The sequence below is a fragment of the Rhamphochromis longiceps genome, linkage group LG17 (assembly GCF_057381845.1).
Source record: "Rhamphochromis longiceps isolate RC_006_pf linkage group LG17, R_longiceps_female_GT1.1, whole genome shotgun sequence".
Lineage (NCBI taxonomy): Eukaryota > Metazoa > Chordata > Actinopteri > Cichliformes > Cichlidae > Rhamphochromis > Rhamphochromis longiceps.
Window position 1 is genome coordinate 16,690,394 of NC_140573.1, and position 12,500 is coordinate 16,702,893.

Here is a 12,500-nt window from a genome sequence, read left to right on the forward strand (position 1 = left end):
ACCTGTTTGTCCAGAAACTCCCGGGTGTCTTTCTCTATGTGTCCTTCATACAGATTTGTGGTCAAACTCATCAAACCGATTTTAGAGAGGCCAAAGTCCGTCAGCTTGATGTGTCCCATAGATGTGATGAGAAGACTGCACGAGAGAAAATTGAAAGTTTCTGTCCAGACAGCAAATGTTGGAAAAACAGTGCACTATTTCTATTAGTTTCTAACCTTAGTAATAACAATAATCAACAAAATCATAAAAAAGAAAACACATATGAGCAACTTATGTTAAAGTAATTTCTGCGAAAAAACACTGTGAACAAGGCTTCAGACTGCTCCAAACACTCGTCATGGTGCAGTGTGATGTGGATATCCCTATTTTAGTTATCTGAGTCTTACTTGTCAGGCTTGAGGTCTCTGTGCACGATGCCATAATTGTGAAGATATTCTAAGGCGAGGACAGTTTCAGCAAAGTACATACGAGCCATATCCACAGGCAAGGCTCCGATATTCTTCAGGAGTGTGGCACAGTCGCCACCTATAGATGACACATGAGAGTTGCAATATTAGACAACATAATACTACTACCACCACTAATGACAACTAGTAATTATCTTACCCTCCACATACTCCATCACCATGCACAAGTGTCTCCTGGTCTCGAAAGAACAGAACATTGAGACAACAAAAGGGTTCTCAGCAAATGTTAGTATGTCTCGCTCTACAAAGGCCTGCTGGATCTGGTTCCTCAGGATCAAGTTCTGCTTGTTGATCTTCTTCATAGCAAATCGTTGCCTGGTCTCCTTGTGACGTACGAGAAACACAGCCCTACACAGGACAAGAAAGGTATTCAGGTTTTACAAAGAACTTAACATATATTAAAAATACAGACAGAGAGATGGGTTGAATGCTGTTGTACCCATAGGCTCCATTACTGATGAGCTTGATATTTTCAAAGTCCTCCTCTCGAGGGGTTTTGGCTTTAGTCTGTGGTGATCCTGCTGGGACTGTGGCTACTCGAGTCTGAAACACAAAAGCAAAAAACATGAAAGGTTTTCAACCCAAAGAGAAGAACCATGAAAAAAAATCTTTACTGTATTTTCATAAATGATTAGTAAAATTCACCCTTTTGTATGTTTCTGAATCTACAAGTTGCTTGAAAAGTGATTTCAAATTGATTAGATGATTAAAATGAAAGTCAATTAAACTGCTTACATTTTTGGTCTACTTTCACAGATTCCTATTTAACACTCCTTCATTGTATACTCACGTCAACTGAATCATCTGTCTCTGGGGTTTCTGGGTTTCCACTATCATAGCTGCTGAGCTGAGTCATTTCTACAACGAGACACAAGGATCAATGACCAGGAGAAAGAGGAACCGAGGGGGGCAAAGAAAAAGACAGTAGTTAACCAGTTAAATAAGAAATATTTGATGTTTGCTGATGTTACCCTCCAGAGGGTCCCTGGTGAGGCCCAGCTGGCTGATGATGTATCGGGGAATGTCAGACTTAATGCCCTGGCCTTCTTTTGCATGGCCTTCAGCTGCTTCCAACAAGTGGTAGAACTCCTCAGGATCAAACTCCTGCAAAGGAGGGAGAGTGGAAGGAGGTCATGAAGCAGGAGTGGCATAAAGAGACAAATCAAAGCTTAAGGTTCAAAATCAAGTAATAACAGAATGAGAATCTATTTCTTTTGGTGCCAAAATGGTTCCTACAATCTCAGCTGTGTAAGTTGTTATGAAAGCCATGACACATGTGAATTTAAACGGTTGAAAGCCTCGACCTGTCCAGACTTTTATTAGCTGTTCAGTATTTTGCCTTGCAATAATAACAATAAACAGTAACATATAATATGAAGATTCTTTGTGTAGTTCTGTATCTGTGATAATTCTCCAGTAACGAAATATCATAATTTAGCACAAAATGCTCCCGTCCTGTTTGAGTCTCGACATGGAGAGAAACAGAAATTCATCTGGTTATCTTATTAGATCAAGATATTCAACTCTGATTTAAAGTGAGTTGCCCCAACAACAGCGCTGCACAGAAAAAAAACACAATCTAAACCTTCTGTGTGATTCTAAAGCAATCACAGAGCGAAGACTTGGACGGTGCTGCAGACGTACAGGATGTTTTGCTGGGCAGAAACTTCTGTGTCCTCTGACTAAGACAGACTGCCTGATTATTCCCTTCTTGTGGACACACATAAACACTTCCTGCCCCCTCTTGTCTCTCTGTGCTTTCATTTGTAAAAACCCATCCTGTTCAGTGTCACAGCTTCAGCTGTATGCAATTAGTCAAAACTACTGATGTGAGGACTTGGGAAACCTCTTCCTCATCCTCTACTGCCCCTCTAATTATCCCTGTCTTCTGCACTCCACATCTTTCTTTCTTTCCCCTTTTCCCATTCTTTTCCCTAATGTCAAACTCCTGGGCTCACCAATTGCTGGTTCCATCTATTAGGCTGAAAATGCAAACCATCTCATCCAGGGATACAAATTGAGAACCGGTTCTGGTAGAGAACTAGTTCCCAGTAGTCCAATTCCTTGGAATTGTTAGTCTGTCTGCCTATCGATCCCACTTATCGGTTTTTGCACTCGCACTACAATCCGCTGATTTCAGTTCACGTGTCAGAGGAGGAAAATAATGACACAGTTTAGAGTGTGGATACGGACTTTTTTTTATCGTACAAAAGGACGAGATAAATGGTTAAGTGGAAAACTGCTTCCAGGACAGAAACAACAACATTATGCTGCTTACACACCTATGTATGTATTTTTTTTAGTTTGTATGTAATGGTGGTGACTCTCAAAACAGAGCCAATGAGAACCTAATGACAATCAATAAGTGATATCAATAATGGAATCACTAAATTTGTACCAACTCCCATCCTTAATCTCATCCCAAAATCATGAGAAGTTTGAATAGGTGACAGACAGAGAAAGAAAAGAAGCTCTGCTGTTGTCTAAACATAATGTTGCTGAGAGGTGTTAATGTGTGAGCATGTGTGTACATTAGACTGTTTTGAAATACCCATAAATTTATTTATTGGCTTAAATTTCCACCAAGGAGCAGAAAGCTCTAAATTGCATTTTTCAAGCGTTTATGGAGCGAATCTGAACAGTATGAAAAAAAACAATTCCAGTTAATACTAGTAACTGAAATGCAAAAAGGACTCAGTAGCTGTTGAGGATAAGCAAGCAAGGTAAGGTTTGGTGAAAAAGGTGAATAAGCTTCATATTTAAATAAAAAATTAATTAAAAAACATCTGGAAGGTCTGTGAAGGTCTTTCTTACCAGACACTCGAGCAGACGTGCGGGCCGGGCGATTATGATCATCAGCTTCTTGACAAGTTGTGTGACAAAGGTAACCTCTATGCTTTCAGAACGCTCATGAGCCTTAAAGAGAACACAAGAGGACTCAGGGTTAAAGCAAAAAGTGTACAAAGAACAATTATTACAAATATTCTCTGCGATATTAAATTCAAATAGGCAAGAAAAAAACAATAACAACAAAAAAAAAACAGCTAACAAACAAACAACTCGTATCTGTCAGGACAGGACAATAATTCATCTGTGTGAACTTTGATGACCTTGCACTGAATAGAAAACGTCTCTTGTGCTGGATTTGTCCTTCATAAACAAAGCAGAACAGCCATGAGGATGAACAGATGGTGGAGTCCTTCTTTCATTGACACCTGAGAGGTAATCTAAATCAGAAATGACCTCTGCCTCACTCCTTCGTATCCACCATGAAATGTCTGCCAGCATGGAGACAGAGCAATTTACTCAGCAATCCGTTGTAACTGACTGGAGATGCAGCTGGAGCAAACACTGACCCCTGGAAAGAAATGGGGTGGAAAGAAAGTGCATCTGTGTGTGTGTGGTGACGAACCTGCCACTGTAACAAAATAAAATAATTAAAGAGAAACTGTGTACATGTGGTTTCATATGTGCACATTTATGAATGTGGCATGTATGTATGTTTTTATAATGTATGTATGTGTCAGGCGGGGTAACACAGGGGAGGCGGCTGCTCATAAACAAAGCGTGGCTGACAGGTTGTTGTTTGTCTGACAGATGCAGAGGGCCCGGGGGCCCCTATAACCCCACCACCACCCTTGAATTATCTCTTGAATTATTTATAACTGTAATGAAACCTGGAGGGAGGGAGTGAATATCTACTGTATTGGTATTCAACTATATGTATCTAAGTATAAAGGAGATGGAATATTATGTATGTGCGTGTATGTGTGTGGTTACTTTAAGGACCAGCGATCGGTGGTAACGCACAGCTGAGGGATAGGCTCCCCCTACATAGAGACTAATTATCCAGAGACTATGTGAGAAAGAGACAGCCGGCATATTTTAACACTGTGTGGTCAACATGAAGTGACTCCCTGGTGGGTACACAGCATACATACAAGTCCTTTAACATCTTGAATCCACATGCACAGTGTGATCTAATTTATAGATTTTAGTGTATTACAAATTTATTCTATTATGCTAGAATGACGTGGATTGGACTTTTATGTTTGGTAAACGCATAGCGATTAACCATGCTAAGCGATACACACAGTTATTACAACTGGTGCCAAAAACGTCATCTTCAACATCCTTTGTCTTCATCAGCGGAGCGCTGCTCGTCTCGTCAGAGAAGAAATTAGATGAGCATTTCACTTATATTGAAAAAGATCAACTAATTTTCATTAACAAATTCAATTTCTTGTGAATCATCAAGGCTGGTGTGAAATGAATACTGTAAAACATGCTATAATTCAGATTACCAGTGAGTAAATATACTTAGTAAGACTTAATTAAACTAATTTAATCCTAATTTAAGAGTGAAATCCAGGAAATGCTGGAAACTGCTGGCAGTGAAAGTGGTCTCACCAAATGTTTACGGACTTTTTAGGTTCATTTATTTATTTTAACAAATGGTACAATAACTGTTTTTGTTCAACTAAGCTTCAATTTTGTTTAAAGGGAAGTACATGTAAGTACATATAATTTGGCAGTATCTTATTGTAAAATGTTCACAACCTTAGCTGCATTTCTGCAAATATAATATAAATAAATTATATTTATGTCTTTTTTTATTTTAAAAAAATGCAAGTTATTTTTAAGATCAGAGGTAAATTCATTAAGTCTAACAGAGAGACGTGGGGATCACAGATAACCTAATACAACAATATCACAATACATAGTGTACAGAAATGATGTCATCACACAGCAACACTCAGTACAGTGGAACAAAGTCACAGATCCCTGTGAGCTGCTTTTCCTTCACTTCAAATTCCATTTTCTTTGCTTTTATTCATTTGAAAAGTACCACCACAAGCACTCATGAAAAAGTGAATGTGAATTTCTGGTGTTAATTTGGTTCAGTTCAATTCAATTTAATTTTTTTAACACCATAACATATGGAAGAAAATATCTTTTTCTCATGCTTAACAGAGAGCATGCATCATTTCCTCCAAGCAGGTCACAGTTGTACCTGAATTCAGCTAAAAGACTATTAAAAGCAGGTGTTTGCAGCTGTGTATGGCTTGTGGCAAATCTGTTGAAGGTTCAGAGTGAAGGATGGACACTTAGTGACAGATCACTGGAGCTGAGATAGCTTTCTACAACCCTCTGCCCTCAGGTGACCTCCAGGAGTCTAACAGGGTCTCCCAGGGGTTCCAGCAGAGGATGTCCTGGATGGAGGTTGCCATGGTGACCGCCAGACAGGTCACTAAGGCCTCGTGACAGGGATAGATGACCGAGAGGAAGTGAGTATGAGCCAAAGAAGAGGGGTGAAGGTGGAGGACAGAAAAAAGACAAGAGAAGGACAGGAGGAGGAGAGTTTAGTCAGCCTCCTGTGAATTTTGTAATGAGGTCATGACACAAGGAAAGGAAAGAAAGGACACCAAAGAAGGGGATAAGGAATGATGATAAAGGAAAAGGACTGATAATTGCAGAAACCAAAAGGTGTAGGCTGGTAAAAATGAAAAACAAGGGGAAATGGGTTTACCAAACCAGCTTCTCAAAAATGAGAAAGGCTCATTTCTCAAAGTTACTCTGTAACTGGCTCATGTAAAGTGCAGTGAAGCATAGTAAAAAGCCACTGAGAGAACATACAAACTATTATTTTTGTTACCGTTATTCCTGTAAAATTACAGGGTCAGTTTATCAAATGGCAAGTTTCTGTTGAGTTTTGTCATTTTCCAGTTTCAGCTGATTAAATTCCACTTCACTCACGCTCACTGAGTGGCACACAGAAATCTCACTACAGAGGAAAGTGAAACCATCAAGCTTCACGCAGTTTGTGTTTTTAGACTTTTCTACGGTGTTTCTCTGATTTTTAAGGGAAACAAAGTTAGACAGGCAGGGTTGAGATTGTTTTAATATTTGCATTGATGGGATAGTAGCTATACCGGACAAAGGATGTTGAAGATGGAGTCACCAGGCAGAAGGAAAAGAGGAACCACAGAGAAGATTCATGGATTTAGTGAAGGAGTATATGCTGAGGGTTGGTGTGACAGAGGAGGGATAGGTTGAGATGGAGGGCCATGGAAGAAAAAGAACGGCTGATTTATTTTAGTGATCAAGTTATCTGGGGATAAAAAGCCTTCATTTAAGGTGTTCCTTTTGGTTTTTGACTCACTGGATCTGTGATGGTCAGGTCACCTGTCCAAGGCGTACACTTCGCCCAATAAAGATGGCATTGATTCCAGTTGGATAAGCAGTTAAGATGGACAAGATGAATGACATTCACTACATCAGGCAAAATGATCAATTTTGATGTAATTATATTTACAAATATATTGAATGAAAAACTAGATTAACTCTCTGTTGAGATCTCTCCTGTTAAAATAGTAAATACCAGATAATGCATCACCTTTCTGAGCTGACTTTTGAGCCAACAACAGCAGCATTTGGGAAGAAATTGCTCACAAAGTCGCACTTAATGCCACAAAAAACTAGCTAGACTCAACTTGCAGATAAGGGGTAAGAATAAGACGTAGGCTCACTTGTCTTTTATGAACCTTTCAAAGGTTTTGTTTGTAGAACAATTTACAGTTACAAGCTACTAAAGCCAGAGAAAGTAGTGCAGGCAACTCCTGAGGTATGACATCAGATCAGCAACATTCAGTTTACCTTCGAGTCTGATCCTCAACAACAATGTAACCGAGTCTCAACGTCTCAATAAAGCTACACTGAATCAAACCGAAATTGACTCAACTGTAAAGTCGGCATCTGTCCCTTCCTCCTCCCAGCAGTCCATGAACACCTTCCACTCGCTCCTCCTTATCACCTCCTCCACCTCCTCTTCTTCCAGCCTCCTCTGCCACGAGGTGCGATACATGTCTCGGACAAACACCCACAAAAATTACGTGGAATTCCCATAAATGAAAGTGCTGAGGTTGCCTTCACACCTGCATCCACCTGCTCACAAATTCATTTTCTGAGCTGGAGGTCTGCTTCACCTGCTGCTGCACTTGGCTATATTACAAAAAACAGAAGAAAAAAAAAACAGTCTAATGTCGCCTAATTGGTGATGTCATCATTCAGCCCGCATTGCTGCACTGCCATCTGAGCTGGGAGCGCTTCTCCAGATGTGCACAACCCGAGTTCCTCGCACCCTCCAAAAGACTTTGAACAGGCTTCATGCATGTACATCCACCTCCCCTTTCCTCTGTGAACCTGCTGGCCAATCGAAAGCAGAGGAATCCCCTCCAATCCTCAGCCATCCCAAAACCTTTCCACTGCACCTCCTTGCGTCTGGGAGAGTCATCCATCAGTCCCCAGTGACCACTGAAGTGTGAAATTAAAATCGGAGAGCGTGTGTGTGCTTGCCTGCATATATGTGTGTGTCTATGATTGAGACATCTTGTGTTTATGTGTCCCAGTAGAACAGAAGGTCAATAAGAGGCCTGTGGGAGCCACAATATCACACCCTCAGGCCCCCGAAAACTGAGCTAATAGAGATGTCACCACCGCTCACACATGTGTAAGTACATTTCTGTGCTCTGTCATGTTGATATTCGTGTGTAAACGGACACGAGGTAATTTTGTCACACCAAGTGAGTAAATTTAAATTGATTGACAGAAATATACAAACTGTTTATGAAGGAATGTGTGAGAGCCCAGGAAGTCTTAGGTCTGTAAGGAACGGCAGCCTCTGTGCATTCATAAGACATGTAACCATACTCGCAATGAGTGAACAAAGGTGTGTGTCACACTGTAAGTTGTTGCACAGTAAACCAAGCATGGCTGGGATGGTACTATACATGTTGTGTCTTTATTTGTGTATTTTTAAAGAGAAGAAAATAATGAAAAGAATTAAATAATTAAAACATTTAGAGGTCTCTAGAATCAACACTGCAGTCTACACCTGGTCAAAAGTGTCCGAGCTGATTGTTGTGTGTCTGTTTGTTTGTTCTTTAGAAGTGCATGAGGAACACAATTGGAAGCAAATGAAGTTCTTATATTTAGATTGCTCTTACACGCTTTATTCAAAGGAATGATTAAGAATTGGAAGCAAAAGTGGCTTATTGCGGGACTGTGAATAAACTTGTGAATCAACTTACATCTTGCAGCAGCTTCTCCAGATTCTCCTGGAGTTCGTAGAAGTAGCGGGAAGTGATGAGGTCCTCTCTGCTTTTCTCCAGGCAGTCTCTGGACAACTCTATAAGCTGATGATGAATGAAGCTCAAGACCCCGTCGGCCAATGGGCAAATCTTCTCTGGGGCCGAGGAGGCAAGCAGCTCGGCCAGACGCTCCTCCATTTGAGCTGTTGCCTGAGGGGAGGAGGCGGAAGGCAATTACAGGGTGGGGAGAAGGATGAGTCACACATAGGAACGCTCATGTGAGACACATGGAGAGACAGTAAACGGCACGGCTATAAGATAATCTCATATGGAAGGGAAAATCCCTTCTAATTGAAAAATTAATTATTCAAAAATGATGTTTGATACAGGCCTGAAATAATGTACTCAATGAAACACTAAACTTCTAGTCTTTAGCATAATACATCATCTATGTCACAGTAATTGAACAAATACTTAAAGGGACAGGTCGCTGTAAGAAAAAAGAGAAATATGGAACAGAGACGAACGCTGATGTCACATATTAATAAGAAATTAGAGTATTTTATTTCAAAATGCTGCTCATACAGCACTTACTGCAGCTGCTTCATTGAATAAAAACAACTTGCAATAATATTTCAGTTGTGTATAAATCCTGTATTAAATAGAAAATAGAAACAAAGCAAACGCATCGATCTCTTAGACTTCATCAGCCAGATCATTGGACAGCATTTCTGGATTTTTTTTTACGCATGTGCATATCTCTGCATGCTGGAGTCTTAATTTGCACTTGTGGATGTGCAGCCTTACTGCACAGTAATGAACAACATCTTTTTTAAAGCAGTGCTGCATTAGGGCTTGAAAATATATGCTCATTTTGAATATGTTCTTAGCACCAATTTATTTAACTACTGTGGTGCATCTATTTTGTTTTTTTTAAGTTATGTTCTCCACTCAAATTCAGGCAAATGCTGCAAAATTGATGGTGCTGGATAATGAACAAACACATAGCAATCCAAGTCTCTCTAGACAAAGAAATGAGATATTTGACCAAGTCAATGACCTGATATTAGCCTAATAGAGCATGATTTTCAGTTGTTAAACTGACTGCACAGAGATTCACAAACATGCAGCAACTAAAGCTGGCTGAGTAAAGGCCTAGCAGAGCATCTCGATGGAGGAAATGCAGCATATGTGATGTCCGTGGGTTCTAGACAGCAGTTTGTTTTTTTTTATCCACTTCTTAAAAACAATCTTAAAATATTGAACTACGTATAATGCAATTTACATTCTTTAACAGTTAACTCAATATATTAGCAACACGTCATGAATTAAAGCTGAACGTCTACGCTTTAGAAACATCTTGAAAGACCGATTTAAAATCCACCGGGGTGGTGTGCAGAGGCAATATGACAAAAACTGTGTCAATGATGAAAACCTAAAAAACACAACTAATATCAAAATACCATTGTTGTTTTTATAGGACTGCTTAAAACTGTATTAGTGGCTATAGAGATGAAATGTGTTCATTGACTAACTTAAGCAGAAGGTGTCTGAGCCCATGCACTTATTACAGAATCAGGTATGTTTTTGATGTAACGCTGCAGTTCAGCACTACTTCTCAGCGTGCTCCCTTGCTCACAGAAACATCTGTAGATTCTTCTTCTTTTTTTTAAATACACTGTGTACTAAAGATGATGAAATCCCCAAATTCTTGCAGTTGTCCAAACAGTAGTGAACTCTAAACATTTTTAATTGCTTGTTGTTTGGATTCTAGACCAACTTTGAAAGCAAAGACTTAAACTGAGGTTCTTGCATTGTTGTTCTTTTGTTCATCCCTTTTTTTTAGCACTTCCTTTAGTTTCTTTAGGAACTGTGTGTCAGTAATACAAACCTTTGGGAATCTCTCCTTGTACACATGGTTCATCATCATAATCTCATGGTCAAAGGACACAGGAGAGCGCCCAGGGCTGAAACAAAGCAAATGGAGATAATCACCAACTGTAAGCCATTAAAGTCTTAGCATGCCTTTAGTTAAATGTGCTGACAGGCAACAATTATTTTCAAAAAGCTGTTTAACATATGCTTTCCAGGACAGTCACACGTTACTCTTGATGTAGCTCATCAGGAAATTGTTCTGTGTATACTGTGGAACCAAAAACATGAGTATGTGATGCACAAACACTAGCATTTGAAGCCAAATACTTGTGAGAAGGGATCATGTGAGCATCCATAAATAATTCAGTACATAAGTCTACCTGTTCACTATGTCAGAATTAATGATAGTCATGGTCCTCTAATGTATAAAGTAGTAGACCCAAACTTTAAATCTCCAGATGTAAAAATGAATAGAATTTCTTTAAAGATTCTCTGTAACGTACATAAAAAGCACAAACTAGGATAAAGCAAAGACAGATTTTTTTTTCTCCACAGATGAACATTTAGAAAAGTTCTGGTGCTCGTTTGTATTCTGAAAAAAAAGATCCGCCCTGTCAGAAACCGAAGTGACAGACAGGCTCGGTCAGCTCAGAGCAGAGGGGAAGAGAAAAGAGATGGTGCTCACACACAATAACAGGACCTGGGGGTCTTCATCATACGTGCATCTTCAGCGGTGTCAACCGAATACCATGACATCCTCTAGACTCACATGGTTGCACACACTGAGCAGCGCAAAGGTAACCCCTCTGGAGGCTGGCAGACCAACGGACAGCATGTGTGCGTCAGTAAAAAGCCAGGCATCTTCACTACTCGTCCAGCTCCGTGCAGCGAGTCTCCATTAGTCCTCGGGGGGTTTTCATGCCCTGACAGACTGACAGTGATGTCTCCTTTAGTTCATACTAGCACCAACAGTGGACTTCATTTTCTCTGTATTGTGCTTCTCCAGGGACTCATCCCTTTTCTTATTCTATCATGAACCAACCCCCACACCTGACCTCTCTCTACAATAACACAAAACAGCAACAGCAGCAATACCCTTGACCTTTCCATGTCTCACTTTCACAATATGAGATGATGACAGGTAGAAGGCAGTATGTGTGTGTATGTGTTTTAGTCACGGAAGAAACATTTAATTCTGAACAAGGCTTTGATAACCTTCGGTTTCATTTACTATCATATATGAAAGTGAAAACTGCTTTCCAAACGATGAGCATTTTAGGAACTTTAGGAATCTGGCACACAACATATCTTCATCTGTTTTAAACCATTAGTTTGGTTGTTATTAACTGTTCCTGGAATGATTTTAAATATCCTTCTTGAAGATACAATGAAGAAACACGGCCATAAATTCAACTGTTATTAAAATTGTCTAAGCTTGCCTTTAGTGTTACTCAGAAACAACTTGAATACATGTTTATTACGAGAAGGGTGATGCCAGTGTACTTGAGCACACTGGATTTTAAATTCTGCTCCCTCTTGTATGTAAATGGTCTGAGCAAAAGGAGGAAAATTAATGAAGGCATCTCTATAACGCAGCCCACTTCCATCCATTCATCCATTTATCCATCCATCAATGTACATCGACATCTATGGTCAATTTAGCAAGCGCTAAGCTATGTACAGGGTGTCTTTTGTCCTGTTTTCCTCCCATCACCCCCAGCCTGGCTGGAGTTTTGTCTCTATTATTGTAGGGTCTTTACCTTACAATATAAAGCACCTTGAGGTGACTTGTTAAGATCTGAGGTTATATAAATAAAATTTAATTGCACTGAGTGTATATTTCCTGTTTTTCAAGAGGCCTAAAGTGACTTTTTATTGCTCTTACAACTTAACCTCATAAAGGGTCATCACATCAAGGGGGTAAAACATTTTTGCTAAACTCAAATATAGTAAAATATCTAATTTTACAAAAAAAATAATTATTTGACCTGAAGGCCAACCAACAAGTTACTTGTTTTTAAAATGAATTGAAATCTTAAGAAAACATTAAAAAAGGAAGTGCAGAAAA

The 12,500-nt window shown here is 39.6% G+C and overlaps 1 protein-coding gene across 8 annotated transcripts in view; it reads right to left on the reverse strand.

The window, feature by feature from the left end:
- mast2 (microtubule associated serine/threonine kinase 2) overlaps window positions 1-12,500 on the reverse strand; it is a 153,860-nt gene that overhangs the window by 19,125 nt on the left and 122,235 nt on the right. For all 8 annotated transcript variants that reach the window (XM_085387706.1, XM_085387708.1, XM_085387707.1 and 5 more), the window contains 9 exons: window positions 10,449-10,524; window positions 8,558-8,767; window positions 3,282-3,383; window positions 1,439-1,571; window positions 1,258-1,325; window positions 907-1,010; window positions 607-815; window positions 387-525; window positions 3-135 (listed from right to left, as the gene is read on the reverse strand). In XM_085387706.1, coding sequence (XP_085243832.1) covers window positions 3-135; window positions 387-525; window positions 607-815; window positions 907-1,010; window positions 1,258-1,325; window positions 1,439-1,571; window positions 3,282-3,383; window positions 8,558-8,767; window positions 10,449-10,524 — 1,174 coding nt within the window. The remainder of the gene's footprint in view (window positions 1-2; window positions 136-386; window positions 526-606; window positions 816-906; window positions 1,011-1,257; window positions 1,326-1,438; window positions 1,572-3,281; window positions 3,384-8,557; window positions 8,768-10,448; window positions 10,525-12,500) is intronic.